This window comes from Acanthaster planci, linkage group LG14 (assembly GCF_054643075.1).
Source record: "Acanthaster planci isolate LZ-2023a linkage group LG14, COTS_SCS, whole genome shotgun sequence".
Lineage (NCBI taxonomy): Eukaryota > Metazoa > Echinodermata > Asteroidea > Valvatida > Acanthasteridae > Acanthaster > Acanthaster planci.
In genome coordinates, this window is record NC_141790.1 from 3,888,686 (window position 1) to 3,904,717 (window position 16,032).

Below are 16,032 nucleotides of genomic sequence, written 5' to 3' on the forward strand. Positions count from 1 at the left end.
GTGCCTCTGAACTCAAATTTTGCATACACGTGTATTTATCTCCAGAAAAGTTAACTTAATATCATATTTTGACCACAAATATGTAGTTTGGGATGTTGGATGGAGGAACGGCAAACAAGAAGAAGACAAGTTTATGTATTTTTGTCTATCTTTTGCAGTATGACCATTGACAAGTTAGATGCAGAGGAGTCCTTTCAGATTAATTTTGACATCTTCTTCTGCTTGGATGGTGACTGTACAACCACACCGGTGCTCCGCGATGCGTTGGTCCCCATCCCGCTCTGCAATCTCAATGCCTCCTTTGAGCTGCCAGGAGATGGTAGCTTTGCTGGACTGGCCCGGACTCTAGCTGAGGACATCGGGGAGTTGGCCATCCAGGCTGGCCTCCGAAAACTTGGAATCCAGGTATGATTTCTGGATTAATATCACCCAGCATAAGACAGGAGGACCACTGATGTGGACTGCAAATATGAGAAAAAGAAAGAGCTTTTGCTTGATTTACCAAAGATTGCAGGTGGAAAGAAAGCCATTAACAGACAGATAGTCCCAGAGAGAGACAGAAAGTGGGAAAATCCTTGCAGAGTACTTGCCATCAGAACAGTGACAGTAAAAAGACGTGATGAGAATGCTAGGCAAGTAGAGTGCCCGGAAGTTAGAACAGGGGAAATGAGTTGTGAGATGCCACCAATGCACTATCCATGGCGTGTTAGTTTGAGGATATTACTGTAAGCAGTGAAAGGGGGAGATTTTGTTGGGAAGTAACTTATTAGTGCCTTGACTGCCTGTTTAACTGTTGGTTCCTACCACATTCCACCTCACCACTCTGTGTTTTAATAGGAATTTTTCACAAAATAATAAGTACAGTTTGCTATCTCAATCCACTTCGACTATCAGGATCCCCTCATCGGTTGAAAAGAGCTGAATTTTTTGGGAGTGTTTAGTTTCTTGGTAGTGAGTGATGCAAGTGTAACGAGTGCTTTTCCTATTAATTCGTGAAGCAATGAAGTTCAGTTCTGACCAAAGGAGCCTCCCTTTGCTAAGGAAATAGCACCCTCTCTTGGTCCAGCTCAAGGCCCATACAAGTGAAAGGAGATTAAACTTCCTACAGCAGTTTCAAGCAATTTTTCCATCTGTTAAGTGATTTTCCTCCGGTCATAGGTTTCATACATTAACCGAGGAGTTCACTTGGATACATACAGTGTAATATGGTCAGTCTTTTTTAAGTCATCAGACGTTGTATGTTGCGTTAAAAAACAAATTTAATAGAATTGCAATGGTAGGAGTATGCCATTTCCTAATAGTTTGCTTGAAGAACTTGGATAATCCTCACAAAGATTCATCACTTGGATCTGTGCTTGGCACAGAGCTCACTGGTGATGCCACTTTGCTTGTTTGGTGTGCGTTCTACTTTGAAATATACCGTTCTGGCTTTTAAAATAGAATGGAATAGGATAGTTTAATTTATTCAACCAATGGAAAGTTACCAAAACAATTAACATTTTTCTTGTTTAATTTGCTTGTAATTTACTTGTTTCTTTGGCTCTCTAAAAGGTAAATACATATTATACAAAAAGTAAACAATATTTGCATATTAAATTAAAAAGATGCCTGCATAAAGAACTGCAGAAGGATAGAAACTCTTTGTAAAACACTTACTACTATACTAATCACCAAATCCTTAAGGTAGTGGTTAGATGGAAGGAATGAAAAATAATCAGATGCTGGATGAAACTCCGTGGTTCATTATCGATGGAGAGTGTTTGCGCATTCTGTCATTGTAAATTGATTCAAGTGATAGCAAGTTGGTACAATGATTTTCTCTGCTGTTTGCACATCTGAGTTCAACTTGTGGAGGTCGGTTATGGACAATTGGCCAAACAAAACAATGATTTTATGTGTTCCATTTAAAAGAGGCCGTTTCATTACACCGATCAGTAATTTCTCTGTTTGTGTAACAAGCTTGTGTAAACCTTTGTTTTTGTGATCTGGCATAGATGACACATTAGCACATAGATGGACACCGGTTGCATGCCACAAATATGATGTTGCATAGAGTGCTTGAGCAAGGATAGATCCAGGGGGACCAACAGGGACCAACATCCCCAGATGGACCCCCCAAAATTTAAATAACGAGGGAAAGGATACGTTTTGTTGTCATTCCGTTCTGTCATAAGCGTGCAAAAAGCCCAACTGTATCACCTCACCTCTCAGAAAGGCCATTAAAGGTGACTTCAAAAATTCCAAATTTTTTGTCCTCCTACCCCTCTTCCAAAAGTGGGCTCTCCTCCCTTAAAAAGTTGGTTCTGTATCCATCATTCCTCTTGAGTAGATACACTGTAGCTCTTGAGCTTCCTATCCCTAAAAGCATACAAACAGATGGATCTCCATAACCCTTGCCTGCTCAAGAAACTTTTATCATGCTTGAGTATATGGGATCATGGAAATAAACGGTTGTGAAATTCATAGTGAATGAAGTTAAATGTAGCCAGGAGGTTTTCAGAAAATTTATTCTATTTATTTTTTAGCAATACATCAACAACCAGCAGTGTGATATGGAGATACTTGCCCCGAGTGAAAACAGTGAGTAGCTAATTTAACCTGTATCCATGCACAATCTTGTAAAACAATTAGCATGCACTACCTCCTTGTTTTTAGTTATACTTGCTGTTTGGGCCGAACCACACTTCCCCATTAAATGGAAACATATCCAGAGAGTTGATTGGCTTTTATGATAGTGGCACAGAGCCGCGAGTTTTGGTTCGGTCTACTTGAGTCAAGATGATATTCGTTTTAACCTATCACCCATGTTATGAGAACTCACTGCACTGTTATTTGCACTGAGTAGGTCAAAACTCAGTGTAGATATGCTAAACCAGGTTGAAGTGTCGGTGAAGTTCCTATTTGCATATTGCTTTCAGTGTCCCTTGGCATGTATTTTCCCCCTAGAATGTCCACTTCTGAGGCTGCCACCTCCAGCCAGCTTCCTGACCTGCACAGTGGATGACCGATGCCTTGGCCTGACATGCTGTGCCTCCCTGGACCTGATCTTCACTCAGTTGTCCACTACCACTTGGGCTCTCCTAGACCCCTGCGAATTGAAACTGTCTGTTGGGCTGGGGTCGTGGTCAAAGAATGTCACGCTCTTTGAATACGACTGGGGAGTGGATAAGGTGCTTGACATCAGTGATTCTGTGCACATAATGTAAGTGACATTTTGGGTAAAATGTGAGCTGTGTCTGACACTCGTGGCTGCTGCTTAAAGTACCCCTTTGGCTATCCATATACACCCTCTCCCTGGAAACATTTACTGTGACATAGCCTTAACCTTTTTCTTAAAACTGTTAAGGAGAAGCATTGTGAAGATGGTTAGTGAATTACAGGGCCTAACCTACTTTGTTTTTGATCTACTCAGGTATAATGTTGACAAGCTGACGGCACTGAAGGAATTTCATATTGACCTCTCGGTAACCCTGTGCATAGACGGCAGCTGCAGACCCATCCGTCTGCTCCAGGCAGCTCACGTGCCCATTCAGATCTGCAACTCCAATGCCACCCTCACCTTGCCTGGGAATGGCACCATCTCTGGCTACCTTGAGAGCTTAGGGGGTCAGGTCACTGAAGCAGCCGTAGATAGGGTACTAGACCATTTGGGACTGAAGGTGAGACTGTTGACTTTGTTGCTGCATTGTTGAAAATTCTGAAATTGAAAAGCTAATACTTACCCATACATGTGAGTCCGTGTATCTGTGTTGATTGTTTCCTTAATTCTTATGTTCTCAGAATTTCCTGTCCAGAGACATGTGTAATCTGCCCAGAGTGCTCGGAGCAGGCAGTGACAGTAAGTACAACAGATTTCCTGTAGAAGAAAGATTGCAGGGTCAAGATCTCAACAGATTCTTTCTTTTTTGGTAACGAAACTGGTCTCTCATTTTGTTATATCGACAAGAATTTAAGATTAAATCAGTGTTCTGAAATTTATGATTGCCAAGCTTTCGGTAATTGAGTACCTTCTTCAGGGCAAGCAGATTCAGTTCTGAATGAACGCAGAAAAATCCACGTTCATTCCCCCTGGATACAGCGTTCCAAGTTCGAAAATGACGCGCTGCTCCAGTTCTTTACGCTGTACATCGGATGACACTTTCCACAGAATACAGACGCTTACGTCACTGAGGGAATGTGCCGGCGTGCAAAGCATCATGCATGCTGCTTTTTGTTCTGCTCATATTTTTAAGAGGGGCCTTTCAGGATGTTTTGTATTGTAAATGAAGTTAGTACATGATTTATTTGGTGATAAATTGATAAATTCACCACATGTAAATGAATGCATATTACAGTGCTTCACCAGATCAGATGTACGTTATCTTTTTTCGACAGATTTTCCACATTTCATCTAACCTAAACTTATCTATTAAACATATATTTCTGTTTGATTAGTCCTGCTAATGCTTCTGATTTCTGATTCAGGTTGTTCAGTGCAGTTTCCTGACAACCTTCCCAGCTTGTCCTGTCATATTGGCAGCCGTTGTACAAGTTTTCACTGCTGTCTAACGCTGGATCTCAAGCTGACCCAGATCAGCACCAAGGCCTGGTTTATCATTGACCCATGTGACTACAAGGTGTCTGTTGGGCTAGGAAGGTGGTTCTTCAATGCATCGCTGTTTTCCTACAAGTGGGGAGTGATGGAAAGTTTTATGGTTGGGCATGCTCTCAGTGTTATGTAAGTACATTTGTATAAATATTGAACAACAGTCCGCTCTGAAGTGGACTTCAAACTAAGTATTTAGTGTTAGTATTTAATACTAATATATTTAATGTATTAAATATATATATATTTAATATATATTTACTAATATATTTAAATATAATTAAATCGATAAAACTAAATCTAAAGACATTTTCTCAAGTATCTGAGAATGCTTTCATAATACCGGTGATTCACAGTGGCACGCCTTGAAGAGTTTGCAACGCATTAGCCAATCACAGCGCGCAAAATCTGTTGACCCTTTGCAAATGTGCATTGGGTTATCAGATTTGCAGAGGTGTGATTTGTCCAGATTTTTCCGGATTTCCGGAATTTCTGTATTGTCAGTGGTTTCAATATGTTATGCAAAGAGTAAATATTTGGTGCAAAACTAAGCAAAAGACTTGCACAAGTTTAGGTGTATTGCATGCGCTTTTGCGTTGTTACCCCCTCTGGAAATGCACCAGATACATAGGTAATAGTACATTGAATGGAGGGGATATCATTGTTAAAATATAGGGACCCAGGCCAGCGGTAGGATCATTGTGTGTATGTACATATACTGTACGTACTGTGCATTCGCTGTGTGTGTATATGCACGGTACACGTATTGTCGTTGCACGCACTGTGTACAACTTGCGTCCGTCTGCCATTGCGTTTTGATTCGTTCTCGTGGTGGTCTGATGTCGTCGACGTCCATCAAAAATATCATACAAGGTAGTAGGTAGGGAAGGGGATCTGAATGTAGACAAAGGATTCAAGAATTCTTGGAAATTTTCCTGGCAGGAAACCGAGGTGGACAGAGAATTAACCAAGGGGAAATCGATATATTATCATGACTTTCTCGTGAAAATCGACAAACCTGGGTACTGCAAGTGCACATGATGTCATAAGTACTGCAGTACTCATCTGTATGAGACAGTTTTCAGTTTTAATTGTGATAGAATTTTGTGGATCACTAATAACTGTGTGAAATACAATAAAAAGATAATCGATGACTCGCGGTGTCGTGTTGCTGGTAGCGACGTTTCGGCTGCTAGTGCTGCTAGCCTTCATCAGGCAACTGAAGTCTGGATGCTGCAGGGTCTGCTATATACCGCCGGACCGCGTCCTCCGCGTGTCCCCCGCCGTGTATTGCGGACGCAGTACAGGTGACCTCAGCGGGCGTCGCCCGCTCCACTTCATGGGCGTGAAGGGGCGTGTCCTCGGTATGGCTCCGTTGCGCTCCGGTGCTCCGTTGGTTGTGTTGGCGGATGGTGGGGAGCCAGAAACCGGGGATGTCGATGCCGCTGTCTCTGTTGATGTTGTGTCTATTCAGGCGGATGTGGATGGCCTCCTTGACGCGTCTTGTGTACCAATGCTGGTCTTGGTCCACGCACTGCACGCTGTCCCAATCGGGGTGGTGACCAGCTCCCCAGGTGTGCTCGGCTACCGCTGACGACTCCACACGGGAGAGTCTCACGTCGCGTTGGTGCTCCTTGATTCTCTCACCGATTGGTCTGCCAGTTTCGCCGATGTACACCTTGCCACAGTCACCGCATGGTATCTTGTAGACCACTCCTCCGCGTCTTCCGGGTGGGATGGGGTCCTTAGGGCGCACGAGTTGGCTCCTTAAGGTGGTGGGTGATCGGAACACGGTGCGGACGCCGTGGTCTTCCAGGATCCTCTTCAGCCGTCCGGAGATACCGTCCACAAAGGGAAGAACGGTGAAAGCCTTGTACTCCGGTCGCTCCACTTCGATGCTGGTCTTGGGTCTCGATGACTGTCGGATGAAGGACGCTGGATACCCGTTCGCCTTGAGGGCAGCGGTGACTCGGCGTCTCTCGGCGGCTGTGTGGCGTGGTCTGGTAACCAGGCGTGAGGCGCGGTCATGTAGGCACTTGGCCACGCCCCTCTTGACGGACACTGGGTGGTGTGAGTCAAAGGCCAGGTACTGGTCGGTGTGGGTGGGCTTGCGATACACAGTGCTGGTCAGACTGCCGTCGGGTTCCCTGTGGACCATGGTGTCCAGGAATGCAATGCTGCTGTCTTGCTCACTCTCGATGTTGAACTGGATGCTGGGTTTGAGACTGTTCAGGTGGTTGAGGAGACGGCTGGTTTGATCTCGTGGTGCAATGACAAAGGTGTCATCGACGTACCGCTTCCACAGGGTAGGACGGCAGTCGGGTGGGCAACTCTGCAGGGCTTCCTCCTCGAAGGATTCCATGTACAGATTGGCAATAACCGCTGATACCGGACTACCCATAGCTGCTCCGTCTGTCTGCTCGTAGTATGCTCCCTCGTACAGGAAATACGTGGAGCGTAGGACAAACTCCAGCAGGGAGACGATCTCAGTAGGGGAGAGCGTTGTCCGGTCAGGCAACTCAGGGTCTTCCTCCAGGCGGCGACGGGCCACACAGCAAGCGCCATCTATGGGGACGTTGGTAAACAAAGACACTACGTCGAAGGAGATCAACGCCTCATGGCTGCTGATGTGCTGCCCGCGGAGGAACTCTGCGAAAGCTGTGGAGTTGGGCACGGTGTTTGGTGTATTACCGGTCAGCGGTGACAGGATCCCGGCTAGATGCTTAGAGAGGTTGTACGCAAAGGAACTCACGCATCAAACGATGGCTCTTAAGGGTTTTCCCGGCTTGTGGATCTTGGGTAGACCGTACATCCGGGGAGGCTGCTTGCTGGTGGGACGCAACTTCCGGTAGGTGGCGTCGTCAAGATTTCCGGACTTGTTAAGGGCGAGAAGCTGGGCCGTGATCTTCCTGCACAGCCTGTCGGTGGGATCCTTAGCCAATTTCCGGTAAGGGCCCGTGGAGATGCAGCGTGCAGTGCGTGCACCAAGACCAGCATTGGTACACAAGACGCGTCAAGGAGGCCATCCACATCCGCCTGAATAGACACAACATCAACAGAGACAGCGGCATCGACATCCCCGGTTTCTGGCTCCCCACCATCCGCCAACACAACCACCGGAGCACCGGAGCGCAACGGAGCCATACCGAGGACACGCCCCTTCACGCCCATGAAGTGGAGCGGGCGACGCCCGCTGAGGTCACCTGTACTGCGTCCGCAATACACGGCGGGGGACACGCGGAGGACGCGGACCGGCGGTATATAGCAGACCCTGCAGCATCCAGACTTCAGTTGCCTGATGAAGGCTAGCAGCACTAGCAGCCGAAACGTCGCTACCAGCAACACGACACCGCGAGTCATCGATTATCTTTTTACTGCATTTGTCATCCACCGCCGTGATTATGTTTATCTCTTCTATTAATAACTGTGTGTGTATTACACTTCCAGGTCTTTGATTGTTACCAGTTATAGCTTACATGTATAATTGCAATTGAAGTGAATGAGGACAAGGGTTTTGTTGCAGTAAATGTTATAATTGTATCCCTCAAAGTAAGAACAACTCTTGTGGTGGCTTACGTGTAGTACCTGAATCTCTTCCTATAATCAAATAGATATGCTGCGAATTGTAGGGAAGCTGTGGCCAACGCGACTTGCAAAACCCTCTGACAAATGTTTTGTGGATTTTTCATTTTCCCCAAATCACACCCCTGAATTTCGTGCACTGTGATTGGCCAGTGCATTGCAAACTCTTGGAGGTGCACTATTGTGAAATGCCCGTATTGCAGGGAGGTCTGAAAATCCAGCTCAAAAGAAATTGAGAAAGGTGATTTTTAATACCGCAGTACCTGAACAGGTTAGAGTTGTTGCTGATGCAACAAACCAATATCCTCTGCTGATATTACATGGTATAACAATAAACATGGAATACAAAAGAAGCATAATATGTAAACCATAGAAAGATGCCAATTGACCAATGTAAACAGACCTAATCATTTTCACTTGTTTCGTCCAGGTTTTCTATCGACAAGTTGGATGCCACAAAGGAGTATGAAGTGGATCTTGCCTTCTCCCTCCTCATTGACGGCGTCACCACAGACCTTCCCATCATGACTGACCAGAGAATCCCAATGCCCATCTGCAATGCCAACTCCTCCCTGGCCTTGCCTGGTGATGGCTCCGTGAGAGGTTTCCTAGAGGAGCTGGGTTACAATGTCGGACAGGCAGCCATCCAGCTGGTCCTTCGACGACTCAACCTACAGGTTGTGAATGTTTTGCTTACACCTTCTTCAGTTCCCCCATAAATGAAAATGTCACGCACCCTTGCATACATTTTTTGCCTGCTTCTGACAAGCGTACTGTGCAGTTTCCGTGTGTTCAAAGGTTTTTAGGCCCTCTTAATCCCAACAAAAGGGTTGGTTAATGAGACAGTTTACTTCTTTAGATTGTGTAGCCTTGGTAAAACCTTTAATTGGGTTTTATGGAACAAATTTTGATTCATGTGCCACTGATTTCACAAAAAATTACTGCACAGTGTTTGGCAGACAATTAGATGTCTTGGATGAGGACAGTTACAATGGTTATGAAGACTGTTCATGATTTTTATGACCATCAATAATCGACTGTTTTATTATACAATAGCATTCATGTCTCATTTGTTCCTCTTAAATTTCTGTTGTATCTAAACACAATAGCATGTGTTCATTATTTGTTTGTTTGTTTATCTTTTCTAATCTTTGTCTTTTAACTTTGCCTGAGTGTTTGTTTCAACAGTTTTTTTTTCAAATAGTAATCGGCTGTATATTTGTATACCTTCAGGATGTTACCATTGGAAAAGAGTGCAAGATGCCGTCAGGGATAGCAACCGGCTCCTGTAAGTATGCTATCTATTTTTAAGTAACGGAGATTAATTTGTTTAATAAGAATGTGGATCCATCCAAGTTGTGTGCTGGTACACGTTGTTATTTGTAGGCAGTTTGTGAAATGGAGACAGGGCAGGAGATGAAGCCATATGTTGTAAAATACATGTACATACAGGACTGGTTCTATTCCATGTACTGTTATATTTTCTTACATTGCACATTTCCAGTTGTAAACAATTTTGGGAAGGCCATGTTTTGGGAAGTGGTTAAATGATGATTTTAATCCAAGGTTTTTATAATATTGGACTGACATTGTTTGTACTTGAGCACAGATTAGCTGTATAAAGACTTGACACTTGGACTGTGTTCTGTAGCATTAGGAGTAGAATGGTAATTTATGTGATTTTTGATTCTCTTTTTGACCAGACTGTCCTGTCATCTCACTTCCCTTCCTGGAGGATGTTGTCAAGTGCTCCATCGATGACCGTTGCCTTGGCATCCAATGCTGCATCACCCTGGACTTTGTCATCACTGAGCTCATGCTGAGCATAAGGATTGAAGTGGATCCATGCAATTACCAGCTTTATATGGCCTTTGAGAACTGGGAACTGAATGTCACCTTGTTCAGCTACACCTGGGGGACTGTGGAAAAAATCAACATTGAAAATGCATTAATGTTGAGGTGTGTTCGGTTCTGTTTTTTTTGGTGGCAATTAAAGTATACAACTTTGAAGAAATCTGTATTTTGAGGGTTTCTCATTTTGTTCCAGTTCCAATTATCACAAACTTAAAATCAAACTTCTGAATTCATATCACTCTTCTAGTGTCCCAAAACAGGCCCAACCCAAACTTTACAGTCTAACAAAGTGTGAAGATTCCTCATAATTCTGACTGAATTACTAATCCATGAATTTCTTTTAAGAACATCTGTAGTGCGATTTCAATGCTAATTTCTGAGATTTTATCCCAATTTTGCTACAGCCAATGACTTTCCTGTTGTTTTGTGTATATCAGCTTAAGTTTGTGCAGGAATTAAGTCTATAAATATTTATGTTTTAACAGAACTACAGCAACTGCCTAACAAATATACCACTGTAATCATTTTACCCATAAACTGGCATCAGTCTCATTGCAATGCAGGTTGGAGACATCTTTGAGCTCAGAAATATAAATTTTATTTTCTCTCAAGTTTTACAATTTACATGAGTCTCACCAGTTGTACCAAACTTTATAAGTACATATATTTGTGCTATTTACAGCTACTCCATTGACATGCTGACAACAGAGAAAGTCTTCTCTGTGTCCCTCAACATCATGCTGTGCATTGATGACACATGCACCACAACCCCAGTACTGGACCAGGTCTGGGTACCCATACCAGTGTGCAACACCAATGCCACCTCATTCGCCCTGCCTGGTGATGGGACAGTGGGCGGATTCATACGACAGCTGGGTGGCCGTATTGGAAACTCTGCTATTGACCTGGTGCTGGAGAAACTTAACCTGAGTGTGAGTGAATGGCTTACTTCAGCAGACTTTCCGTCGCTTGGTTTTGCCACTGCACATTCAACTGGGAATGTGACTTTGACTTTCATTAGTTACTTTCCTTTAGATGTCTTTTTTCACTTACGACCTTGAGACTTCATGTGAGAGTTGAGTGAGTAAACAACTTGCTTCAGCAGGCATTCTGTTGGTTGGGTTTCACTCTTGGTTGGGTTTCAAGGCTTGGTTGGCACATATTTTTCCTCAATGTGATCACAAACTAACTTTTGCTCATTGCATCCTGTTACAGCAATATTTGCAGAGTACTCCGTGTGATACAGGAATGCCAGGCACTTTGAGAAGTGGTAAGTTGGAAATATTACACTCATTCTGTGAAAATTTATCACCTCAGAAAGTGGCAAATAATCATTGGTCTTTTTAACTTATACCTAGATAACATGCTATTGTTGGCATTCCCTTCTCATTAGAATGTTACGCTGCTGTTCATCTTCATTATATTGAAGTGCTATCATCTGTCCAATACCCGCTGCTTGTTTACTGTCACCTTTATAGTTCTGTAGCTTGTTTACTGTCACCATTATAGTTCCGTAACTTGTTTACTGTCACCGTTATAGTTCATACAAACATGGGCAAGAACCAAAGGGTTTCCCTCATTAATATTTCTCCTTTACCTGTGTCCTACAGGGTTTCTTAGTTTGGTTTGGTTTGGTTTGGTTTGGTTGTATTTTTTTTTTTTCGTCCACATTATCTCCGTCTCTTTTGTCGATTGCCATCAACTACTCTCTTTCTCAGGTTGCCCAGCTGTGGATATCACCCAGCTTCCTGACTCTCTCACTTGCACCGTCACCGATTCCTGCCTGGGCATCCAATGCTGTCTGGAGATGGACTTGAAGATAACTACTCGCAGCATCAATGCATGGCTCATTCTGGATCCCTGCAACTTTACCGTATCGGTGGGTTTTGAGAAGTGGGAACGAAGCGTCACCTTGTTCCATTACCCTATGGGAGATGTCATGGAGGAGGTTGTGAATGATGTCCTGAGAATGAGGTACACATGTGATGACCAGTGTCCTCATAATTTTTTTTTCAGTTCCTGTGTGTCCTTCGTATGTTTAAGTTTAATGAGATCCTTAAGTTCAGACAAAATGACTACTAGTGGCCCCTAGATGTGGCACACCATCTGACAGTTACTGTTTAGTGTTACCAAAAATGACATAATATCCATCTCTGAAATCAGTAGAATTATTGTCTCTCTTTTCTTTGGGTGTGCCAGAATTTCTTTGTTATTCACAAAGGCTGTTGCATAAAAAAGCACGACCTAGAAAAGTACAGTTTGAATACTGTTTGAATCCTGCTTTGAATGATCAAATTTCAAGTCAACTGCAGCTGATATGAAACTTGAACAAATCTTTTAAAACCTTTTTGAAAATGTTAAACAATCATTTAAAAACCTTGTTTAATTAATGTAAATGCTTTGTTTTTGGAGTTAGTTTTATTTCGGTTTTTTTTTTCAAGTGCATGCTTTCTAATCGACTTGGTGTGTATTATGCATGTCATGTAGCTGGCGAGTAGCCAAGATCACTGAAGAAAAGCAGCTTGAGGTAGACTTGTCGCTAGTTCTTTGTATAGATGGAGCCTGTGACACGCTCACAGTACTTTCAGCAAGTCATCTGCCGATACCACTGTGTAACACTCCAGATCCATTCACTCTCCCTGGTATGTTTATTTTGGATGTGTCCCTTTAATTGAATGGTTTGTTGTGGGCATATTTGTTTTATTTTGTTTTTATTATGAAGTAATTATTTATTTATTTTGAATGTCTTGTTTTTATTTGTAATTATGTAATTACTGTTTTAATGAAACATTTAAAACAGAATTGCCAATTGAACACAATCATCCATTTTTCATGATGTAGACAAAATAACTTTGAATTTGAATTTATAGCTTTGAGTTTTATTCTTATGAACCACTGCTTAAAAATAGGTACCCTGGCTCAAATACGTTATTTTGTATAAAACGTTAATTCCCGGGGGTCCAACCACCAGACTTTCTTCTGCTCCTTTATGTTGATGGTGTCCCTTGTGGAACTGAATCTCACAGGTCTCTCTTTTTTTGGCTGATAGTTCCTATTTGGAACCAACTTATTTCCTTTAACTCTCAGGTCTAACACTTTATTGTTGCAGTTCTAGTTGTTTTATTTTGTGTCTGGTGTTGATGTGTACGACCGTGTGCTTGAATGTCATTTTATTGTCACTGCAACATTGTGGACTGTAATTGTTTAATTGTAATTGAGAGCTGCTTTCTCCCTTTGTCTTTCATTCTCTCTCAATTGTTTTCCCCATTAAATGGGAGGGTTGAAAGGCTTTACTAGTAGTATAGTCTGTGGTAGGATGGCTTTCCACAGGTGCAAGTCATCTGTGTCTTTTTCCTGTTCATTTGCTTTAATTTTTGCTATTTTTTCACATCTGTATGTTTTTTTCATGTAGCAGGTTCAATTATGCATGTGCAATTTGCTGATGTAAAGCATACTGAAACATAATCAAAGGTCACAGCCAGTATGGGTCAAATGAAAGAAATTTACTTAATTATTTTTATCAACTTGTTCTTGCAACTTGTTCTAATTCCCAGGTGATGGCACCGTAGCAGGCTTCATGACTTACCTTGGAGGTAACATCGGTCAGTTTGCCATAGATGCAGCTTTGCGTCATCTAAACCTGGCTAGCTTCCTGACAGGAAAGGCTTGCTCCTACCATAGGCAAGGTATGTTGGTGCTAAATACATGTATTGTGTGGAGTCCTACATGCAGCTTCTTGTCATCTGGTGGTGCTCAAACCTGAGGGATGTTACCTCTGGGTGTCATTACATGATGCAGTCCGTAGAATAGCCACTTGCACAGCAGGCATCTACAAATGTGAAGAATTGGCGACTGATTATACAAAACAAATGATTTTTGACCTCCAGAGTCTTAAAAGTTCCCTTGTTCATCAAGGGGCAACTTCTAGACTCTCTGGAAACTTTCTTCCATTTTTTGCAAAGAAACATTTCACTGGGCTATCATCAGGTCCGTCTTTTCAGTGTAAAAGTGCACCCTGTCTTGTTCCAGCTGAGAATGGATAGGTCCTAAAGCAAACTGGTGCCTTGGACTACGGCTTACTACTGCCCATAGGGCTTATGGAACACTGATACCTAGGGCCTAGGAAACACTTTATGGTATACACCCTCACCCCCTGAGGGAGGGCATACCTTAGGCCATGTGTGCTCAACTCCCTTCCCTCATGTCAACCACCTACACATTTCCGTCCAAGAGCAAATGGTAATATTCATGTATCAGAACATTTTTTGGTCAACATACATGTATCCTTCATTGCAAATGTTTGTTTTTCTCTGAAGATGTCTGTGCCAGGTTTTCCAGTGTCCCAAGCAACTGCTCCCTGATTGGTGAAACCTGTACAGAACTACGATGCTGCCTGGACCTTGATCTGAAGATAGCTGACATCTCGGCCACGGCCTGGTTCAAGTTTGACCCCTGCGACTTCACCTTCACGTTGGGCCTGGAGAAGTGGTCCTTCCAGGGCTCTGTCTTCAGCTATCATTGGGGTAAGAACCTGCTATGATTATAGATGCATAAACATAGCAAGAAGTTGAAAACTTTACCAAGGGGATAGATGCAATCTTTCTCAAATGGAATAGTGTTTGGTTAAAACTGACTTGATAATGCATGCTGTTTCCTCTTAAATTGACTCATGCAAGTCTGATTAATCCCATTACCTGTAGTTGCATTGGGATAAGTTTTGTATTTCTTTTATAAATGACAATAAATCACAACACAGAAATCTTTGGACAACAGATGCTATGGACCACACGCTGTGAAGGGTGTGTTACAAATATCAAGTTTGTCTCTGTGATTTTGCGCCCCATGCATAGTCAGCTGCTCAAACTTCTTTACAGTGTTTTAAAAATCATGCCAAATACAAAGATAGCAGTAGCTGATAGTTCTGTGTGCTACTACCCTTGTTGGAAATGTGTCATGTTATTTCCATTTGTAGGAAAAGAGATGACAGTTCCCATTGCTCCAGGAATGAATTTTAGGTCAGTATATGCTGAAGAGTAGTGAACAGTAAACGGAAGCTGTGTAAACCTGTTTTAAACTGCTGTGATATGATTTTTTTCTCTGGTTACAAAGTATTTAAAAAGATTGTTAACAAAGGACTGAAAGTGCTTGTAACATTGCTGGGTTAAATTGTAAACAGTTTGATTGGTTTGGTGACATTTAACTGGGAAGAGAGGTTAAGGCATGGCATTCCTGATTTTGCTCTAACTCAGGAGAGGAGACAGGTTTTTGTGTGTTTATGGTCTTTTACATTGATACATAGGTTCTTTTACATTAAAATCACTGTAAGAGGGTAATATGAGTCTTCATGTGAATTGTTAGTTAATTTGCTTACATATGTAAGTTGGATGATTAGCTTTGAGTTGAGAGCACTAGTTTTGTACATTTCCCTCCATTACAAGGTTTTACCTACGTGTATTGCTTCTACAGATATTCCATCAATAAGCTGAACAGTACTGGAGTAATTGAGATCAGCATGAGGTTGGAATACTGCATTGATGGAGAGTGCTCCGACATTGACCTCCTGCATATCATACCCATCCCTGTCTGCAACCCAGGCTTCAGCAACTACAGTCTCTCTGGTGAGTTTGATGTGGTATTTTCATACAGATACAAGCTTCAAAGTTCCCGCGTGGTTGTTAACCACTTGCCAATGGCAGTATTCTACAGCAAACTTGTCTTGTATTATTATTGACTGAAAATACCGACTTTTTAAAATGACAAAGTACAGTGGTAGATCCGGGGCCCAGCCTCGGCCTTACCCAGCCCAAGAAAAAAAACAAAAGATGTTTTAGTTGAAAAACAGTAAGAGAAAGGTGATAATTTCCCTCCCTTCCAACAGTGCAAAAAGCCCCCAAATTTAGCCTCAGTCTAACTCAAAATGGCACCCTCAGAGAAGAGAGTGAACATTTGATATCAGATGTTGAGTATTAATTGCAAAACTTTCAGCAACCAGCACATTTTTTCAGAAGAGT

At 42.6% G+C, this 16,032-nt stretch overlaps 1 protein-coding gene across 1 annotated transcript in view; it reads left to right on the forward strand.

Moving 5' to 3' along the window:
* LOC110987004 (uncharacterized) overlaps positions 1-16,032 on the forward strand; it is a 138,817-nt gene that overhangs the window by 58,313 nt on the left and 64,472 nt on the right. The window contains exons 44-60 of the mRNA XM_087145599.1: positions 159-405; positions 2,526-2,580; positions 2,947-3,202; positions 3,413-3,659; positions 3,781-3,838; positions 4,465-4,717; positions 8,598-8,844; positions 9,401-9,455; positions 9,871-10,126; positions 10,704-10,953; positions 11,237-11,291; positions 11,740-11,995; positions 12,509-12,663; positions 13,576-13,707; positions 14,338-14,544; positions 14,994-15,036; positions 15,488-15,639. Coding sequence (XP_087001725.1) covers positions 159-405; positions 2,526-2,580; positions 2,947-3,202; positions 3,413-3,659; positions 3,781-3,838; positions 4,465-4,717; positions 8,598-8,844; positions 9,401-9,455; positions 9,871-10,126; positions 10,704-10,953; positions 11,237-11,291; positions 11,740-11,995; positions 12,509-12,663; positions 13,576-13,707; positions 14,338-14,544; positions 14,994-15,036; positions 15,488-15,639 — 2,924 coding nt within the window. The remainder of the gene's footprint in view (positions 1-158; positions 406-2,525; positions 2,581-2,946; positions 3,203-3,412; positions 3,660-3,780; positions 3,839-4,464; positions 4,718-8,597; positions 8,845-9,400; positions 9,456-9,870; positions 10,127-10,703; positions 10,954-11,236; positions 11,292-11,739; positions 11,996-12,508; positions 12,664-13,575; positions 13,708-14,337; positions 14,545-14,993; positions 15,037-15,487; positions 15,640-16,032) is intronic.